The sequence below is a fragment of the Carassius carassius genome, chromosome 35 (assembly GCF_963082965.1).
Source record: "Carassius carassius chromosome 35, fCarCar2.1, whole genome shotgun sequence".
NCBI classification, from domain to species: Eukaryota; Metazoa; Chordata; class Actinopteri; order Cypriniformes; family Cyprinidae; genus Carassius; species Carassius carassius.
The window spans coordinates 18,799,294-18,821,145 of NC_081789.1; the positions used below are offsets into that span (position 1 = coordinate 18,799,294).

Sequence of the window (21,852 nt, forward strand, 5' to 3'; positions counted from 1 at the left end):
CATATAATTCAACTTATAATTCGTCACGTTGGCACGTGTTTTAAATGTTGTCTATGACTTTTTAAATTATATTTTATATGTAATTTAATTGAATGTGTATATAAAAATGTAAAAACATCCATCTATCTATCAGGAAACAAAACGATTCATTAAAGAGAGAAAATATAAGGTGATTCACAAAAAACGCAAACAATTGTTTTGGATATTAATTATATTGTTACATTATATATATCTTTATATTATATTATACTATACACTGTAACAACATGTCCCGCTATTGGTAATCAAACTTGTAATAAACTGTATCCAGTACAGTATATCCCTATATCCTATATATATATATATATATATACACACACATATATATGTATATATATATATACACACACACACATATATATATATATATATATATATCCAGTACAGTATATCCCTATATCCTATATATACATATATATATATACACATACACATATATATATACATACATATATATATATACATAGATATATAAATATACATACATATATATACGTACATACATATATATATATATATATATATATATAATGTCGCTGCATGTGCTCGATATAATAATGCAAGCAAATACATATTGCAAACCAGTACAACTATATAAATTGTAAATAAGGAAAGATCACGGTGTGATACATGTTTTATTGTAATGTCATTATCTCAAGGTTCAGCAAATTCTAAGCAGCGGATTCATGCACCTTTTCTCAAATGTCATTTTGAAGTGCTGAATTACAGTATTAACCCATCACTCTCTGTATAATCAAAAATGTAATCAACATCCCAAGTTCAGACAGATAGATAGATAGACAGATAGATAGAAACTTCCATCTTTCAAGAAATGTGTTTCTTATTGGTCCTGAAGCAATCCAGCGCATCTGAAGTTTTACACTATAGCATCATGACATCACCACCAAACATCAAAAGAACTAAACTCACGTGCAAAGCTCACTAGCAACCTGAGTATACAAGATGGTAAACAGAGTATTTTAAGCAACATACTCAGGAAGTTCAGATCTTTGAATTAGTTTGATTTGTGTTGCTCTTGGTTGCTTGGTTTTCTTGATCTGCATAGAGCTGTGTGCAATGATGTCATATAACAAAACAATACAGAAAACGTCTATGAAGAATTAAAAGCACTATGCTATTTATCACAATGAAACTGTGCACTTTTAATTCCCTTTTTAAACTTTTACACAATAAATTGCATTAGAAGTACACTTTTTTTCTGTATATGTCCCCATAACGTCTAACTGCTGTTGACTAATAATACATTAATGCCAGTTTAACAGTGTTATGGTGGAATAATATCACACTTTACATCTATTCATATCCACTTTCAGACTACAAAGCTTGGATTGCAGAGACGATGCGGAGAAGTCATGGATTTACACAATATACTGTTTGCAAACCCCAGCCATACAGTACAGCACAATTAGCAGAAGCAGCACATAACTGCTCGGTTTGCTGGTCATTTATGCAATCCAAAATAAAACAAATTACACAATGGAGCTGCTACAATTGTCACGATGCATCACTCTTCAAAGCTACAGGTGTATAACAAGAATAAGAAGATCACTAGGACTGCCCTAATACAGTTGCGTTGTTTGGTGATACTTAGCTGAAATGATGTGAAATATAATATACATGAGGATCAGGTGAACCTTATTTTATGTGTGGGGGAATCAACTGTCAGGTTGTCCCTTCTTTGCTATTAACACATTATTTGACGTTAAGTCCTTGTTCTTCTGTTTAGAGGATATTCAGGAAGCTGCTGAGGCACAAAGGCCTGGTCTCATCTTTCAGCTCAACTCCAATTCATTAGTTCACTCCAGACCCATGCTTCAATAGTGTCTAAAACAGAAAAGACAACAAATATGAGATGGTTAAGCTAAAGGGATAGCTTACCCACAAAATTAATATTCTGCCCTGTTTCTCACTATCATTTTGGTTTCAAACCTGAGTTTCTTTAAACAATGAAAATGGCCAATTAGTGAATGAGTTGTTCTTTTGAGTCATGAATGAATCAGCTGCTTAGGTTCACAAAACTAGTCTGAATGATTCATTCAAGAATCAGACTTCGCTACTGATCTCATTAACATGTCATTTTGTGATCCACAGAATAATAAACAAGTCATACAGGTTTGAAATAACATGGTGGCGAGTAAATGACAGAACTTCAGTTTTGAGGTGAACTGTCCATTTAAGGCAACACTACAGGCAAAAATATTTGGTCAGTTTTGAGATTTTGGGGTATTTGGCTTTTCATAGCATGTTGTTTCAGACTAGTGAAAAGAAAACAACCACAATACATTTTTAAGTATTACTTTTAATGTACTTTATTTATTTGGATCTCTAGATTTCATTTACAATATATATTTTAAAGGGCTGTTTTCTTAATTTAGTTTTTTTCATGCACCAAGTCAGAAATCTCCACTTCACTTCACTTATAAAACATTCTATTCCCAAAAATCTGGAAAAAAATCTGGCTGCTGACAGAATATTCTGACTCATGGAGTGATAAAAAGAAATCCAAAATCACCTCATGAAAAAGCAATCACCTTTGCATTAGATGTTGAGCTTGTCTGAGGTGGGTCTAAGACTCTGGAAAAGTGACGAGTCAATAGCAGCGCTACTGCAATCCTGGATCAGGTTCTTGTTGCAGTCACCAAAAGCTGGAGCAGCAGACACTTTGGGATGTGACACCTGTCCTGTCAGAACGTGGATATCGCCCAAAGCCACAGAAGTCATGCTGTTCTGTGAGATCTCGCTGATGGGGGAATATTCTGAAACGAGATCGTCTCTGGACACTGGACTGCAATGACAAGTATTTTGGTTTATTACATGAACTGGCAATATTTGATCAATGTGGTTATAAAACCTATTTATTCTGAAATAACGTGGCATGGCTTTGTTGGAGCTAACCTGACATCCATGGACTGAACCCCATCTGAGAGATCATCTACCCCGCAGCTCTTTGCTTCCAGTGGCTCAAGACATATGATTGGGGACTCAGATTTTACCTTTGGTGGACTAATAATTGCTGTGTTACCTGTTGTGTGAGATTAATGTAGTTTAATCAAAAAAAAAAAAAAATCAAGAGCATTTTACCAGATTGTCAAGATTCTATTTTGAGATGACAAACTAATTTCAGTCGTAATTACACCACTTGATGGCGCTATTTTTTTTCTAGAGACAATAGATTTCCACATGCTGAGTCACTCAGCAACAAGAAAAAGACTTATGAGTCTGTGTGTTTAAATGAATTAATACACTGAAAGGGAGGGTTAAACACATGCTCACTATAGATCTGTATAATGATACAGGTCATATCAATACCTTCAGTTTCCAAAGCAGACAGTGAGATGGACTGGGAAACAGAAATTGGGGATGGGACTTCCATCTGCACCTCTTCTTTCTATCCAAACACATGACATGCAATATTATTTGCTACAGTCAGTAAATATTTTTCATCTGATAATTTAATTGGCCTGCAGAGAATTTATTAACCTTTTCCCCATCCGGTTTCCTTGTCCTTTTCATAATCTCCTCAATGCGCTGCCAAAATCAAAGATGCAAACATCAACATCATAAGCTTTAATTAAAACATAATCTCAACGCAACAAAGTAAGTAGTTGCGGATGTTGTTTTGATTATTTTTTTCAACACTTACCACAAACCAGACAATGTAAAATACACCTAATCATTTCCAAATAAATAACGTATCATATAAAATCAAGTAGAATATCTTGTTTGCCATGAAAGGATTTAAATTACAAATGGGTTGCAAACACCATTTCTCGTTGACTTTACATGCAGCCAGATACAGCTGCTCTGTTGCACACTCTATAAAGTTTAAATTAAGTTTTAATTGGGAAATAAATCTATGCATAGATTAGTAGCCCTCAGGGATTACAACTTCATAATTACCACTAAACTTCTCTCATTATAATGCACTTTACATTGCATAATCTTTTTAATAGAGTCAATGTGAACACATTTTCAATGTATTGCTTGATTCTAAACGTAAACACAAAGAAAAGAAAAGAACCTTCTTCCTTTGAAGTCTTTCCTGCTCCTCTTGAATTTTCAGAAGCTCTCGCTCCTGTCTCTTCCGTTCAGCCTCTCTATGAACGCGCTGCACTGCTTCCTCCCTCTGCCAAACATCATGACACATCACATCTCCAACTATATCACATTCACCCCTACAGATATTCACAGCTACAGAAGACAGATTGTGGCTGCATGTGACTGGGTGGATGAGTATTCTGAATGTGTCTCGATGAGTTGTTATTTATGTTTGTTTTTGTGGTCTTTTTTTGTATTTATGTATACTACTTCGATTTTTTTTAAATTTTTTATTATTAATTTGTGTTTGTTGAAATCTGAGACCACTGCTGACAATATAATATATTTCGAATTATAAATATAATTTATAATAAAAAATAAAACATCAAATCAATCTAAAATATACATCTAATAAATGTATTTTATAATATATAATATCACTTCAGCAGTGGTCTCAGAGTTTTGAGTTCCAGTGTTTAAACAACTATTATAATGAATCAGGACAGATTGGTGCTGCACGTGTTTGAGTCAGTGACCTAATGGATGAGTATGCTGCATGTGTCTTGATGAGTCAGTTTTATTTTTGTGCATTTTCCTTGTTCCTTATGTATTTATGTAATAATTATGTAGATTTTTTATTTTTATTTTGTTTGTTAAAACAGTGAGGTACAAAATTCTAAGACCACTACTGAAACTGTAATAGATCTTGCATTATAGTATTAATGTAATTATTTAAAAAAAATTATTAAATAAATGAAAATGTATAACATTTTCATCAGTCTGAGACGTTTAGTTTCGACCGTTTGAAAAACGAATCTAATTGATTGTATTTTAATGTAATTGATTGTATAATCCCTCTGACCTGTCTCTCCAGATCATCCTGGAGCTCCTTCCAGCGTTGTTCCTTTTGTTGCCTGTCTTCCAGTTCTCTTTGACAGCGCTCTTCCTCCTGTCTCTGTCTTTTCTCCTCTGCCTCTCGAGCTGCCTGTTCCTGCCGCTGTCTCTCCTCTTCCTGCTGCCTCTGGAGCTCCTCAGCCCTGAGCCTGAGATTCATGAAGAAGATGATATATAATACGGAAGCAAACACAAAAATGTGACACACAGACACTAGAGGCACACAATATTTCAACCTTTCATCTTCTAGGCGTTGCTTTTCTTCCTGCTCCTTCTGTACTCTTGCCAAGCGTCGTCTTTCCGCTAGCAGCCTGGAGGCCTCCTCTGCATCATTGGTACCTGCTTTCCCAGTGGGAGTTACTGGAGACTCTGAAACACAAGACAGGAGGCACTTAGAGAACCCACTGGCACAGTTTCATATTAAATGATGAAAGAATGAGTATTCTTAATGTTAACGGAAATAATAAAACTAAAACTATTAAAATTGTATAACTGAAAGCTAAAATAATATAAAAATGAGAAAACTTTCACTTGCCTTGCCAAATAAACTAATAAAAATGACAAAGTTACTATTATTTTAACTTGATCTAAAATTAAACCTGAAAATATAAAATTAACAGCATGTTCAAAATAATAATAAATGCTATAACAGTATATAAAGGTAAAAAATTGTCTTAAAAAAACAAAAACAATACCAGCATTATGTCCAAATTCCTTGCTTGTAGATTTTGAGATTTTTTCTGCTTTGGAGGTCTTTCTATCTAGAGTGCTGCAGCCTTTAATCTCCATGGACCCTTTCTCCTCTCCCTCCCACCTCTTGTTTTCTAAACTTGGCGTTATGGCTCTATGCCTCAGTGGGGAAGGGGGGTATTGACCCGGGGAGGCTGGGGACTGGATGCGGCTCTTACAGGACTTGGATCTAATTACAAATGAGAAAAAACAAATATACACTCAGTAAAGTCTTTAAATAAATAAATGACAAAAAGTAATAATATATGATAATATCATAAAATACAAAACCTTTTCGGTGTGCTGGGGTTCTTGTTTGTAGAAGAACTTCGGGTGGGTGTTGTTGGAGACTCAGGTTTTTTTGTAGATGAGTCAGCTAACGTTTGAGTGATGCTCTTTTCAGGTCTCTCAGTCTAAACATCCAAAACAGATATCAGAATTATGCATTTGTCCAATTCACTGTTCTAACAAAGCCATAAAACTACAAATACCTGAACAATAGTCTCTCAGCCAAACTCAGACTAAATTGAATAAATGCAGCAGAAGTATTGTTCATTCATAAAGACTAATGCATTAAGTGATCGTATAACCAAGAATTAAAATTCTGATTTACTGATTTTCTCCAGTGTTTTTTTTAGTATTACTAATATACTATTATGGTGCTATTATTTGTCATTTTGAATTTAATTAAATTTTAATATTTTCTGCTTTCAATTAAATTTTAGTTAAATCGTTTAGGAATTTTTTGTCCAGTGCATTTGTAATTTTTGTATAAGTTTTTGTTGTTTCAAATGTGACCGTGTTGTATAGTTTTTATTAATTGAATTTAAAAATTTTAGTACATGAAGTTATACTAAACGAAAATAAGAAATGCTGTCTTGTAAACTAACTAAAATAAAATAAGTTCCTCTTCAGGAACTCGAGCTGCATCGAGAACGTTTGGGGAACGCGTCCAGCGTGACGTCTCTGAATAATGTGTATAATCAGTCCAAAGGAAGGGCGAGACGTCATAGGCGGGTGACGTCAGAGACCAGAAAGCATAAAAGCATGAGCGGCGAAGCCGGTAATCAGCCTTGTGTCTTCAGTAAGCACTCTGTGTGTGTGTCAGTTGCTATCTGTTTGTGAGTCTTATTTAGTGTCGTTTGTCTACTGATAAACTCCATTGTCAAAGCTTCAATCAAGAGAAGTTTTGGGCGAGAGCAGGCAGCATTCAGGCTGTGCGTTTTCCCTGCCAAAAAAAAAAAAAAAAAGGTGGCGACACACGCAGCTCGTGTGTTGTCTGCTTGAGAGTGAAGCGCGCAGTGTCAGCTCTCGAGGGAGTTGAGGAGAGAGCTTTCACTGGTGTTTCTCGCGGTGCCAGCCCCACTTTCGCCGAGGCGGAACGGTGGCTGTGCTTGCGGGATTCGCTTTCGGATCTGCTGGAAGGAATGAAAGACGGGCAAGTCCCTATCTTCTTTCTTAGCCACCAGATCCGGCGCCCGCTCTCGGTGGTCGGAAGCCCGCGTTTGCGGTACTTTCTCCCCGATGAGAGGGCGCGACGCGCTGCCTGTCTTTCTCTGAGGAGATTGATGTGGAAAGGCGTCGATGAGCTCGCCAGTTGCACAAGCACCAGTCACACAAGCATATTAATATTAACATAAGCAGCATTAATGAAGAGTGGAGCTCGTGCAGTCAGCTCTCGGGGGGCTGATTGTGCTTTTCTCGCTGTTAAGCGCTCCGCTCTCGCCGGGCATGCTCCAAGGAGTGTGTCCGTGCATGCGATCTTGCGGTTGCGGTTTCGCTGGTGCTGAGGCATTACGGCGACCACGATAGCGGGAATCGCACATGATCTGGCGAACGGGTTGGAGACGGCTCGTCCTATCTCCACCCGTGTTCACTAGATCTAGAGCTCGTTCTCGAAGCTTGGAAACCAGCGCTGCGGTTTCTCGCTGCCACATCCATCTTTCTCTGAGGAGATTGATGTTGTTTGTGTGACTGAGTAGCATAAAAGAAAAAATATCTATCTATCTATATCTATATCTATATCTATATATATATATATATATATATATATATATATATATATATATATATTAAAAAAAAGACATGAGCGCTGCCGAGGCAATGCGTGTATTACATTGTTTTATTTTTATGTGAGTTATTTCTACACCAGACCGTGTTGACTAGTCTGGTTGCTGACTACATTTAATTCTAAGGAATAAAATGACATATTTATCTGACTATGTGAAGTTAGATGTACAGGGGCTCTAGGGATGTGATTTCTTGTGTGAGAACACGTGTGTACCGCTCTTCCTCTGAGGAGGTTGAGGCGGTCAGGGGCTGCTGGGCGGAGCAGTCCTAACCGTGTTCCAGCCCCACGTGCTGGGGGTGTCACTTTTGTACTCCGCAGACGCTAGAGTCAAAGTGGCGCTCCCGGGCCGAAGGCTTCTAGTGGAAAGCCGTTGTTTTCGCTGGATAGCCTTCATCATAACGTCCTGACGCCTAGACCTAGGACGTTTTGGGGGCCAGCTCCCTCTGTGGAAGAGTGGTGTACACCGCATTACACGGTGCCCGTCTCTCCTCAGTGCCCTCAGGAGATCGTTCTGCCAACCCTGCCGTTGTTCCAGGGAGCAGCGATCTCCGGCGAGCGATTCTCTCAGTTACCGCCCGGAAACGTAGCGGTGCTGAGAGGCTCGCTACCTCTACGGGGGTCTCTAGAGCAGCTAGTACGGTCGTCCTCTGCCGGTGCATCGCTTCAGGGCACCGAGCTAGTGGCTCTAGGCGCACCAGAGGCCAGTCTCGCAGAGATCAGTCTTGAGAGGCTGATTCCCTTAGTAGACTATATTGCAGCGTGAAAACTACTGCCAAATGTGCCTCAGTGGGTCCTGCACACTGTAGTGAGAGGCCACAGAATCCAGTTCTGGTGGGCCCCAAGCAGGCTCTGGTAAGGGAACAGAAGTAGACTCTCTCTGAGGATGGAGACCATCGAGGTGGTCCCTCCTTGGGTTGCAGAGTCCGGGTCCTACAGCCGGTACATCACTGTTCCGAGGAAGGATGAGGTGTTGTGTCCTTTTCTAGATCTGTGCTTTTTAACCTCTCAGTCATGGGACTGAAGTTTAGAACGCCTGCACAGGCCAAGTCCGAGGACTGGTGCGTCACGATCTATCAAAAGATGCACTTATCTCCATCCTTCTTCATCGGAGGTTCCTGAGGCTTGCTTTTGGGGGCAAAAGCCTACCAATACAGATCTTCCACTGGCCTTGCACTCTCACCCCACACTTTCACGACTCAACCACATTGACGATTAGTTGATATCAGCTCAATCTGAGCAGATGACGGTTCGGCAACAAGGTGTCGTTCTCGCTCATGAAAGAGCTGGGGTTAAGACTTAACGCCAAGAAAAGTGTGCTTTCTCCAGTTCAGAGAACCACTTATCTGGGCATGGTGTGGGATTTGACCACGATGCAGGCACGTATGTCACCTGCTCGGATCGAGTCGATCCTCACTGCAGTCATGAGAGTGAGAGAAGGCCGGTCACTCACTGTCAAGCAGTCACAGAGATTGCTGGGTCTGATGGCAGCTGCGTCCAACGTGAATACTATTGGCCTGCTGTACATGAGACCCCTACAGTGGTGGCTCAAGACCAAGGGGTTCTCCCTGAGGGGAAACCCACTTCGCATGCTAAAGGTCACGTGGCGCTGCCTACGTGCCTTGGATATGTGGAGGAAGCCTTGGTTCTTGTCCCAGGGCCCGGTGCTGGGAGCTCCTTGTCGCCGCATGATGCTAGCGACGGACGCGTCCCTCACCGGCTGGGGTGCGGTCATGAGTGGCCACCCTGCCCGTGGTCTGTGGAGTGGTCGCCATTTGACATGGCACTTCAACTGCCTGGAGATGCTGGCCGTGCTTCGTGCACTTCGTTATTTTCTCCCAGACCTAAGAGGTCACCATGTGTTGGTGCGCACCGACAGCAACAGCGGTGGTCTCTTACATCAACCACCAAGGAGGTTTGCACTCACGCCGTTTATACAACTAGCGTACCAGATCCTTGTGTGGGCCCAGGACGAATTCCTCTCGCTCAGAGCAGTTCACATTCCTGGGCATCTTAATATGGGAGCAGACATCCTGTTGAGGCAGGGGCCGAGGCCCGGGGAATGGCGGCTTCACACTGAGGTGATGAAGCAGAGTTAGAGATGTTTGCCAGACTCGGGTGGATCTGTTTGCGACTCGAGAGACATCGCACTGTCCCCTCTGGCTTCCTCTGACTTATCCAGCTCCACTGGGGCTGGACGCCATGGTACAGACATGGCCGAGGCTTCATCTGTACATTTTTCCCCCGATTGCTCTGCTCTCGGGAGTTCTGGAGAGAGTGCGCCGGGACGGAGTCCGGCTGCTGTTAGTAGCCCCGTTCTGGACGGGCCAGGTATGGTTCCTGGGCCTGATTTCTCTTTTTGACGGCACTCCATGGGAGGTTCCCGTCAGGAGAGATCTCCTCTCGCAGGCGGAGGGTCCGCCCCCGCATGGAGCTTAGAGGCTGTAGGTGCTGTCTCTGAGGAGGCACAACTCTACAACCGAGGTTGTAAGACCGTTCTCCAATCCAGAGCTCCCTAAATGAGGAAACTGTATGCCTTGAAGTGGAAGCTTTTCACTTCTTGGTGCGGAGACCGCCAGCTCGACCCAGTTAACTGCCCGTATGGCACAGTGCTGGAGTTCCTGCAGGCTCTCCGCAGGGTTGACCCACTCCACCCTGAAGGTCTACGTGGTGGCCATGGTGGCCTACCGCGCCCCTCTCGGTGGCCAGTCAGTGGGCAGAAACCCTCTGGTTACATGTTTCCTCCATGGTGCGCTGAGGCTGAGGCAATCCGGCCAGAAGAAGCTTATGTTAAGCGGTGATCAGGATGTTATCCTAAGCCTCGAGTCCTCTGATCTACCCTCTCCTGGGGGTCAAGACTCACTCCTTCTGAAGTTTGGCCATTGGACGGGTTGTCCACGAGTTCTGTCAGGCTCCTTCTCTTGCTTTAGCTGTGCTCTTCCACACTAGGCAGAGATTTGAAAGTCTGGCGGCGTGGGCATTCTCGTTCCCCAAACGTTCTCGACGCAGCTCAAGTTCCTGAAGAGGAACGTCTAAGGTTACGTATGTAACCCTGGTTCCTTGAAGGAACGAGAAGCTGCGTCGCAGTGCCACACTTCCGGCATCTCTGGCCGGCGCTTGCTTCATCCTTTGAGACTGATTACCGGCTTCGCCGCTCATGCTTTTATGCTTCCTGGTCTCTGACGTCTCGCCTATGACGTCTCGCCCTTCCTTTGGACTGATTATACACATTATTCAGAGATGTTCTCGACGCAGTGTCTCGTTCCTTTGAGGAACCAGGGTTACATACATAATCTTAGACGTTTACGTTATTTATATTGCATTTGATTTTAGTTAACAATTAGTTTATTTAAAAAATTTTCATTGTTTTAAATGTAATTGTATTTAACTATAATGAAACTGTGTTGCTCAGGTCTTTTGACTTAATTTCTTCTGTGGATCATAAAATAAGTTATTTTGGGAAATGTTTCTCAACTATATAACAATTATTTTTATTTCACAGAAGAAAGTCAGTCACACAGGTTTGGAATAAAATGTAAGATGAATTATCTCTTTAAATAATATTAGATTTGAATTTTCACCAATATCAACATGTTCACCTTCTAGAATGTTCAAGATATGTAATGTATACATTTTAGAAATACATTCTGAAGTATACAAAAAAATTATATATGTCTCTTACTGTATCTGTCAAAAGACCCCCTGCAGGACATTCAGAACCCCCTGTACAAAAATCTATGGCTATAAATCCACAACTGAAACTGGACATACACAGATCTGTGAAATGCAGTTGCTAGGAGACCAGCTCCTCTGTGGGTTGTGTCCCATTGTGCTTTGCACCAAATATAAATATCTGACAAAATGTTGGTCACATCCATGCAGATCAGACCTGAGGGCTTTTTGGGATTGTGGCTGCTTTTAAGTCATCCAGCTGTCCGTAGGACGATGTGCTAACCTTCTTCCGCTCGGCTCTAATGGGTGAAGCCCTGTAAGGAGACCTGTGAGGGCTGGAGGAGGCTATTCGGGAACAAAGACAAGACACTGAGGGGCCAGAGGTCACAGGAAGACAAAGGAGAAAATAGGGGTGGGGCAAAAATTGCAATGAATTAAATTTTAGCGAAAGCTAATGCAAAAACACTTGCCTTTCTCTGACACATTGGTTAAAGTAGTGGAGGAGGAGGAGAGATGCCTGCTCAGGACAGAGTCTGGGGACTCGGGTGGAATCATAAAATCTTGGACTGCAGTGAAACATATTACGAAAGGTTTCAGGGAGGAAGAGAACACAGGCACAGGCGATCAGACACAAGCATAATGATATCCATTCACTCAGAGACTTACAAATACAAGATCATTCGGAAGATATATGCCAGAGGCTTTCTTCTGATTAATAATTGGTGGCCATTTGGGTATGAATATTTACACTAATCAAAGACTTTCATGAACAGCAGGCTCATTTTCATATGAGGTTGATTTCTGAGTTTATGTAGATCATGTGTTATGTTGCAGGGGAGCTTGCTAAGCTGGCCTGCATTTAAAATGAGTTGACAGATGAGACCCCCTGTGCATTCTTTAGGGGGTGCAATGCAGCTGTAGGTGGATCCGGATCCCTTACTAGGCGAGGAACAATATGACAGACTCCAAATCTGATGGTTGTAACCTCTATGTCCTGTTATGTTTTGCTTCCTCATTGATACAATGTTTACATTCAACTTGGAAAGAAAGACACTGACAGTATAAAAACTACTCCAAAATACAAACACAAAAATGATAGGTGCTTGTCCATGCAAAACTTGATTATAGGGTGTGTTACCAGGGCGCTGCAGCATGAATATAGCTTACAATTGCGTATAAACATACACTTCAAACAATATAATGATAATTACAACTAGACTTGTACATTTTGTGAAGAAAATGTGAGTGGTGCTCGACCTTGCAAAAAAAAGTAACCTCCATTTTGTAGAAGTTTGATGGGGGCACTTTTTTTTTTAAACACTGCATAAATAATTTTTTACATTATGATAGCATTTTTCAGATAATATTTAAATAATTTAATTTGGCTTTTTTACAATAACAATATAAACGGTTTATCAAAACAATAATTAACAACTATATAAAAGCCAATTATTTATATGCAAATATTTTACCATATTGCTATGTGGATGTTAAGGGGTTTAAAGTAGATTTCAGCAGACCGTTGAGGTGTTTTGAGTGGTTTCTCACTGACCAGAGTCCAAAATTCATACCCACTGTTATTCTGGTCCCTAATTCAAAATAAGTCGAAATGTTTTTTTCCTGTTTATCATCTGTCAGGCAGATATTATAAGTTTTTCACTTAGAAATGATGATTTAAGTGGAAAACGTCTAGCAATATTTGCCTTAGCAAGCACAATTATAAACAAACATCACCACTGAAATAAGACAACAGAGCATTAAAAACCACGATTAATAAAACCAATATACACTAACGTTCAAAAGTTTTGGGTCAATAATGTTTTTAAAGAAATTAATACTTTTATTCAGCAAGGACACATTCAATTGATCGAAAGTGATTATTTAGATTTTCTATTTTAAATAAATGCTGCTCTTTTAAACTTTCTATTTATCAAAGAAATCAGTTTCCACGAACATATTACGCAGCATAACAATTCTGAACATTCCTTCCTATAATCGCAAAGCTGATTTTTTGCAACCATTACCCGAGTCATTCAAATATAGTAAAAAATATTAAAACATCTTAAATTGTAATAATATTTGATTAAATGATTGTTTGCTTAAAATAATTGCTTCATTCACATTAAACCTAAAAAATAACATCAAAAATTATGACCAACCCCAAACTTTTGAACGGTAGTATAAATCTTTGCACACATATAATATACCTATGTAAAATCTCATGCACATGCAAACCATGACAGCAACAACAACATCAGAATCACTGTGACTGAAACTTTAGAAAACTGGACGAGGATGACACGTTAAGCAGCAGGAAGTCAGTACCGTTCCTAGATTTGCTGGCAGAAGGGTGAGCAGCGGGGTCATTGGTTAAGGAGGTTGAAGCAGGAGAGGGCGGGGCGATCTTAGGATCACCTGTGCAGCAGGTGATGCAAAGCAGAAAAAGTACAGGTGCATGAGCACAGAGTATTTCACAAGATCACAGTGAATATTATGAGAGGTCATAACAGCGTGTCCCTGTGAAATACTGATACACCCCGTCAGCAGTTTTTTCCACTGACGGGAAGCTGCATAATATCCAACAGGACGTTTTTCTTTGTTAAAAAAGAAGAAAAAAAGAAAGTAATTTCGCTAATAAAAGCAGGATGGTAATATGAACCACTGCAAGATGAAATAACCCAGAGCACAGCATGCAGCTGATGCGATGATATCAGGTTATCAGAGAGCCTAATGTTTTTCAAGGAGGACCATAAACTCATTCTCAATCATTCGCCCTTATCCACAAAGCAAAACAGACGCTACATTCATGTTGTCTAGATATATTATCAGACTGACTCAGGATCAGGCTTAAGGCTTTGCTCTTGAACGGTGTAAATAATTGATGTAGTTATGAATGCACCACAGATTCAGGGTGGTGCTTTCACATCTGGCTTGAAAGCAGCATTATTTCCAGTGTTGATATACTGTAGGAGTTGGTGTAAAAACAATTTGAGCTCAGAAATCACTAGTAAATTTCACCATATCAAAGAAACAGCAAGTAAAATAAATATTATACTGAGCATAAGACTTTGAAGTAGACTGAAGACTGAAATATCATTTGTAAAACATACTCCAATAAACAGTTTCAGCGTAGGCTTGTGTAATTGAAATGTTCAGGGACAAAAAAGGCATTATTTAAAGTCAGAATGAGGCAGTGACAGAGCAAAAAGCTTTCGGCTGTGTAGTCACAGTGACAGCACAGTTTACTTGTTCTCTATCTAAAACAGCCCAAATTGCCTCTTGCCCCCAGGCAGCTATTGCACAGATGATTTATAATGCCTACGAGTCTGTGATCGGTCGCTGACACTCTGAGACAGAGTGTTTTCATACGACTGGGGCGACACCCCTAGATCAAAAACAGCTCGATGTCTCAGTGTGACACTGCAGCTCACTCATAAAACAACTGCATTTTCATCTCACAGCTGCTGTATTAGTCAATATCCCAGTCGGTTTTAAAACAAAAGGGCTGCAGTGCAGTTCCCACACCCTGTTTTCCTATCTCTCCATCCATTCCCGCTTCCCACGGCCCTGAGAGGAGTTCACACAAGGGACCCTCCACGCCCTCGCAAGTGCACACACACACACACACACACTCACCCTCACAGAATCCTGGAGGTCCGCCCCAGGTCCAGCGTTTGGGCCTCTGGTCCGCCTGCAGGTTCCGCTCGATAGAACGTCGCATCAGGGCCTCCAGTCGCTCCTGTTCGTTGCGTTCCAAAACAGGAAAGAAAAGAGACTCTTTGACAGAGCTCTCGCTGCGGCGGCGAGTGGATGGGGATGAGGCTGGCTGCTCCATGGCACACACCTCTCCTAACCGTCTCTGACTCTCCCTCTCTCCCTGCTCTTCCTCCTCGTATGCGTACGTGGAAAATGATGAGGGCCTTGCCTTCTGTTTCGTCCTCTCTCTCCCTTGTACTCAGTGACTCTCTCTTCGTATCTCTCTCCTCCCAGGTGACTGTGTGTCTAAGAGAGCGTACAGCCAGGCGGAGGAGAGGACGGCCATAACTCCACCCACACCCTTCCCCCTCAGCGGCTGACATAAACGGTGAGCACAAGCACAACGAGTGAGTGTTATAATGACACAGGTTGCATCAGGGAAAATACGGAAACCTATATGTATTTTCCTGAATTTCTCTCTCTCTATCCCACCCCACTATCGACATTTCCTCTAACCAGTACAACCTTGTTTCTCCCTCTGATTTTAACATTTTGATTGATTTTGTATACTCATAACCCTTCCTAAAGCACTGATGTTTACACATATAAAATACACAACTAAACAACTCCCCAGATTCAAGGAAACAACACATAACCTAGTCAGATGAGGAATAAAATCATAAGAGTGAAATAACATGACTCTCTTAAGAACTTCATTCTCACTGATCAACAATGCCTTCAAATATATTTGTATATTGACCATTATACTATATATAGTATAAGTTTATCTCGTCACTCTGTAGCGTCTTAGTTTATGATTAAAAACATTTCCATTTACAAATGGATTTCTTGTTAATATATTATAAAAAACTGTACTTGTAAATAATACAATATTAAAGAAATTACATAAAAATGTCTGCTTCCCAACTAAATTAAAAGTTTTACTTCAACATACATACTGAATCAGTTTTAATAGTCTTTTGTCATGTTCTTAAGCCATATTTTGATGTGTTGAGTAACAAAGCACATGTAAAATACTTGATTATAATTTTAAACTGTAATGCTTTATTCAATAAAGGTTTCAATAGAGATTACATTAGTGTAATTTGGTTTACCAGAAATCCTTGTTAATATATTCAGCAATTCAGTTTAACCATATTTCAGAGCTATTCAAATCAATTATTAAATTACATATAAAGATGTACTGAAGTCCTACATGAGTCAATAAAGTGCTAATTCAACTAATCGCATATGTTAAATTAAACAAACAATACATTTTTATTTATAGTTAAGTGGCTGAAAACATTACATTCAACTTGTACTTAATATGTTTAAAGTATATTATAGTTTATTCTGTAATAGGTGCTCTGTTTAAAATTGTACTTCTTTTTCACAAGAGACAGTTCACCCAAAATCAACATTCTGTCATCACTTACTTACAGAGAACATCCTTGTTGCTCTTTTCACAAAACAAAATGAAATGGACTAGGACTGTCAAGATTTAAAATCACAAACAACCACCATAAAAGTATCATAAAAGCAGTTCCCATGACTTGTGAGATATTTCAAGACGTACGCTTGCTTTGTGTGGAGAAACGATTAAAATTCAAACATCAGTGTTCCTCACAAAGAAACACTGTTAGTGTACATTTTGTATCCATCATACTTACAATACTTTTATAGTGCTTCTTTGTCATTTTGTAGCTTCAAAGCAGCAGATCCAAACCCTATTCACTTTAATTATAAGGAAAAGCACAAGGCAGGCTATTCTTTAAAAAATCACCTTTTTTTCCACAGAAGTCAACATAAGGGTAAGTAAACTATGACAGACTCATCATAATTTAGCATGTAATGAGCAACAATGTAGTCATTATCACAAAATAAACCCATCAAGGTGATACAAAACCCTTCATGCATCTTGCATTCTCCTCTCACATCTCATTATTTTTTCACTTGATTAATCTAATGAAGACTAATGACAAAAAAAGGCTATCAATGGCTTTGAGCAGACATAAAACTAGGTGGCTCATGCAGCATATTGTCTGCAGGTGGATGTAAGGAGGCCAGGCTACTGCAAAAGATTTGACACCACTGCAGATGCTGAAGAGCCAGAATTAATTTAAATCCAAACGCTGGTCAAGATCAGAGTAGTCTGAGGTAAGACACATCACTACCATACCCTTACACACAAACCACACCCTGCACACAATGATCCAGTGACTGCAGTCTCTCTTAGTAGGCATCTTAATCACAGTGTACAGTATTTTCCTTTTAGCTTCTTCAAACAGACCCTTACTATGACACACCATGTTTTAAAGAAATTTGATTTGTACATGTCAGTTAAGATGAATATCGGGAACAGTGAGGTCATTTGATCACTCCAAAGAGAGTCACCAATCATTGCAGCATCTGACTGGGGGGGGGGGGGGGGGGGCTAGTTTTCAATCAATAAAAACAAAGACTTCACTCTTCTGTTAAGACAAAGCTCAATGTCACAAAAGGTGGGAACTCTAGGAGGTTAAATTCAACAGGAATAGAGACTTAATTACACACAGATTACATAAACTATTCTTGTTTTAAAATCTAACTGGAGCCCAATAAAAATGTCAACATGTGTGAAGTCACCATAACAAATTGGACATCTTGAGCTAACATAGCTACAGCGATTTAATTATATATATTTTTTTTTTCATATTTTCAACTCAAATCTGTTTATTTCCACCAATGAGGGATGTTTGACTACAATATATTGGCTTTTATATTACCATATGAAAAATATTGGAATGACTTCCTACAGTACACATCAAAAAATAACATTTTTGTTCTGGCTTAAAGATGATGTGTGTAATTTTCGCGCTATCAGCAAGAATGCAAAGGTAATAACTGTTTCCAAACAGATTTCTTAAATGTACCCTAGATCTTCCATTGTTTGGACAAAAAGGTAGTCCAGCCCCAAAATCACACTTTTTGTTGAGTGTTTGTTGTTGTCTTGAGATCAAAGGGGTCAATGTTAAGCATAGATATAGATTATAATATAATGAAATACTAGCGATATACAATACCTTTGAAAAGTTTGGGCCAGTAAGAGATTATCACTTTTTTTTTTAAGTATTTTTAAGTATCCTATGCTCAACAAGGTGGCTTTTATTACATATTAAACAGTAAAAAAATTGAATATTGTGTAACATTATTAAAGGGATCATATGATGCATATGATATTTTCCTTTCTCTTTGGAGTGTTACAAGCTCCTGGTGCATAAAGAAAATCTGTAAAGATGCAAAGACTAAAGTCTCAAATCCAGAGAGATATTCTTTATAAACGTTGTTAAGAGTCAACCACGCCCTCCCAAAACAGCTCGTTCTAACACGCCCCCACATGTCTACGTCACTGTTTGGAAAGATTTGCATAACGCCGCACAAAAGTTCTTGCCAAGAAAGAAGGCATAACTTCTCTTCTCGCTGTAGCTGACAGCGCCATGTTGTGGAGAAGCTGTGTTTCATTGTGAAAGCGAAAACTTCTTTGTTTGGCATTCCAAAAGAGAAGGATATTTGCTTCGTCATGCCTAGCGCTGTTCCGTGCTTGTCGCTGCGGAAATATATCAACATCGCGCATAGATTCGCTGGATCGGCCTTCACCGTGGACGAGTCCAGCCCGGGGTCGTCAAATGTGGTTGTCTGCCCGTTGTGCCATTCTCAAGGGGGGAGGCAGCCGACTCATCACAATCCCCACTTGTTGCAACAAATGCTTTTTTTAATGGGTTTTATTGGTTTTGCCTGCCATGCCAGAAGACGGCATCACTGTATGGTGATAGCAACATCATATGACCCCTTTAAATTAACTCTTTTCTATTTGAAAATATTTACAATTGTCATTTATTCCTGTTATGGCAAAGCTGAATTTTCATCATCATTACTCCAGTGTTTAGTTTCACATGATGCTTTAGAAATAATTGCATAACTTTTTTTGCAACTTTTGTAAACTGCGATTCAGGCATCTTAGGTGAAGGTTATGATGAAGAGAAATAGTAAAATTTGTAAAGACAAATGTCTGTCTTTTGATCAGTTTTATGCAACCATGCTAAATAAATGTATTAACTGTTTCATATATATATATATATATATATATATATATACATACATACACACACACACAATGTGTTTTAATTTCTTTAAATAAAAAAGAAAAACAAATGAAAAATCTTACTGACCTCAAACTTTCACTTGTATTGCATATTACTTATATTTTCCCTATCTGATGCATTTGTTTGGACTCTGTATTTAAGTATTTTAATAGCTACAAATTACACACACCACACCAAATATTAAACAAGTTAAACTATGCATAACCAAGCATAACTATGCATAATACAAAACATAATTTATCATAATATTACACAAAACAAATCCAAAAATAAAAGAATTCACAGATAAGAAGGTGTATGAGAAAAATACTTCATTTCGGTCCTATAAGTGTATATCACAAAGAGAATAAAGTTTGGCTGTAAACCCTGACCTTTTCCTCCTCCATGCATTGCTTCCTTTTCTCCTCCACGGCGGAACGACGGAGCATCTCCTTTTGCCGCTGCTCCTCCAGACGCCTTCCTCGCTCCACCAGCGAGCGTTCATACTGCTGCTGTGTGCGCTGCTCCTTCTCCAAGAGAGCTTGCTCCCGCACAGCTACACACACGGTGAGGGTGGACACGGGTAAGTCTATAGATTGCCCTGATACGGGAAAGGCCAAGCCTCTCCCTACCTGCTGACAATACTGATTCATTTGTGCTAAGCACTTAGTGGTATTATCAGAAGTCTTCCACCATCGGATTTAGTGATGAATGGAGCGGTAGTCTGTTGCCCTGGAATAACCCTCTGCTTTAACTTATCAACAAGATTGTCATGAAATCCATTTAGGAATTAAACATGGTTCTAAAGCAGGCCAATGTTTTAGACAACTTTAAAAGGAACATATCATTTTGTTGTTGACGGTAATAACCGAATAAAAGACTTGCAGCTCACCTTGGCTCTTATTTTTCTCCTCTCTTCTTTCTTTGGCCAGTCGAATTCTGTCCTTCTTCGAGCCTCCATCTTAGCATGAGAAAAGAAACAAATGTTAAACTGCACATATAGAGTGAACACAACTTTAGGAGTCTGTGCAATCTTTTTCTTGTCCAACCAAATATTCAAGCCCCTGAATGTATATCGTGGTTATGGTCCTGTTACAAGCTGGCGGAAAACCTTCGCTTTAATTGTGTAATGGTATGCAAATATATGCAACGTCAACATGCTCAAAGGGAACACAAATGCGATTTTTCGTGAAGTGAACTTTCACGATTCACAGCAGAGCCTGTGGCACAGTCTGTCAGATTCCTGTTAAGCTTCATATCTAAAGCACATTTGACAAAGCACTTTTTTTTGCTTTGTTTTTAAAGGAAAAGGCATTTATATCATACTGTGTGCATTGTTAAATCATTATTGGAGTCTTTCAATAAACAGAATCTAATAAATAAACCCGATATCAAACTAATTTATTCTGATGTGTCTGTTAAAATATAGCTATAAATAGCTTGCAGTGCAAACTAGGGCTAGTTGTCACAGAGTGTATATTTGTAACTACAGTGTAAGATTTTGAGTGCAATTAAGTGCGTTTTCTACAGCAGAGATTTTGTATCTTAGATGTTAGTTTCAAATATTTCTGTTAATTTTCTTAATTCAGAACTTCTGGCCTGTTTTAAATGCTAAACAATTTATTCATTTGTCAGCTAAAACAGGTTTGATAATTTTGCTGTTTCTTTACTGTTTTATGCTTCATGATCGTTTTACTTTGTAAATTTAGCTGAAAAGCCTGTAATAGGCATAATGATTCAAGATGGCAAGTACAAATTTGCGCCATGTAATGTTAATGTAGTCTAACAACATGCCCTGCCACAAAAGATCAACGTGTTTTAACAACCCGCATCTTTCTTTCTAATAACAGAGGAAATGTGAAATATGATTTTTTTTGTAGTAGTAGTAGTTTAAGGTATGTATAGGATTAAAAATTTAACCAACTCTTGAGAAGAATTTACTGGCATAAACAGTGCGCCAACTAGCCCCGGTGTTGTGCCCAATTCTGACCCCCTGCCGGTCTTCCTTCCCCATATGATAGTCACACATCTTTAATAATACTAATAATAATTCAAACATATTTAAAAATACTTTGCAAAAACGTATATTCCCTTTTCATAATGGTCACGCACTCTTTACCTGAACAGGTCAGTCTTCCTCCTCTCACCTCAGCAGCCTGTTTCCATGACAACAGCTCGCTTTCCCAGTTATCGTTCCTCAGTCTGTCAAATCTGGGTGAGGCTTCTTTATAAAGAACGAAAATATAACACAACATAACGTACCTGTCAGGTTTTCCACGATGGTAGCCATCTTCAGTTGATGTATGCGAGTTTTCCAACGATCAAAATCCAGATGACATTCCGTCTCATTACATGTATTTATCAATCAATCACTATTTAAGTTGAGAAAAATCTAAACGCAACGAAAAACTAAACACAGTTTCACCTCAGGTTTGATTCATCCGAACACTATCGCGGACTTCGACTAGATATTACTAGCGAAGGCTGAAGGGAGAGCCACAAGCGCGCGAGGTTCTAATAAATAACACGCTCGACCAACTGCCGCGTGCCGAGCGCACGCGCGCGTGCGTAAGC

The 21,852-nt window shown here is 39.5% G+C and overlaps 1 protein-coding gene across 3 annotated transcripts; it reads right to left on the reverse strand.

Annotated features, from left to right (window-relative positions):
- Positions 1-1,177: 1,177 nt before the first annotated feature.
- On the reverse strand, positions 1,178-21,827 carry map7d2b (MAP7 domain containing 2b). Of its 3 annotated transcripts, XM_059524750.1 has the most exons (17): positions 21,541-21,827; positions 20,171-20,239; positions 19,671-19,834; positions 15,098-15,200; positions 13,787-13,876; positions 11,932-12,027; positions 11,677-11,806; positions 6,013-6,132; positions 5,688-5,911; positions 5,229-5,361; positions 4,961-5,141; positions 4,082-4,186; positions 3,541-3,588; positions 3,370-3,448; positions 2,956-3,082; positions 2,592-2,845; positions 1,178-1,884 (listed from the first exon to the last, which is right to left on the reverse strand). In XM_059524750.1, exons 1-16 carry the CDS (start codon positions 21,566-21,568, stop codon positions 2,599-2,601), a joined length of 1,944 nt encoding a protein of 647 aa, XP_059380733.1. In that variant the 5' UTR covers positions 21,569-21,827; the 3' UTR covers positions 1,178-1,884; positions 2,592-2,598. The 3 variants fall into 3 exon arrangements, with proteins under 3 accessions (XP_059380733.1, XP_059380734.1, XP_059380735.1); XM_059524751.1 differs by lacking the exon at positions 13,787-13,876; XM_059524752.1 differs by lacking the exons at positions 13,787-13,876; positions 19,671-19,834; positions 20,171-20,239; positions 21,541-21,827 and having other exon boundaries at positions 15,098-16,071.
- Between the last annotated feature and the right edge of the window lie 25 nt (positions 21,828-21,852).

Excerpts from the sequence above, each read along its gene's own strand:
- map7d2b (XM_059524750.1), bottom strand. The coding sequence starts at position 21,568 with ATGGCTACCATCGTGGAAAACCTGACAG. Across the intron at positions 12,028-13,786 it reads TGCCAGCAAATCTAGGAACG|TCCAAGATTTTATGATTCCA; the intron begins GTACTGACTTCC and ends GTTTCACTGCAG. Across the intron at positions 4,187-4,960 it reads AGGATGATCTGGAGAGACAG|AGGGAGGAAGCAGTGCAGCG; the intron begins GTCAGAGGGATT and ends GATGTTTGGCAG.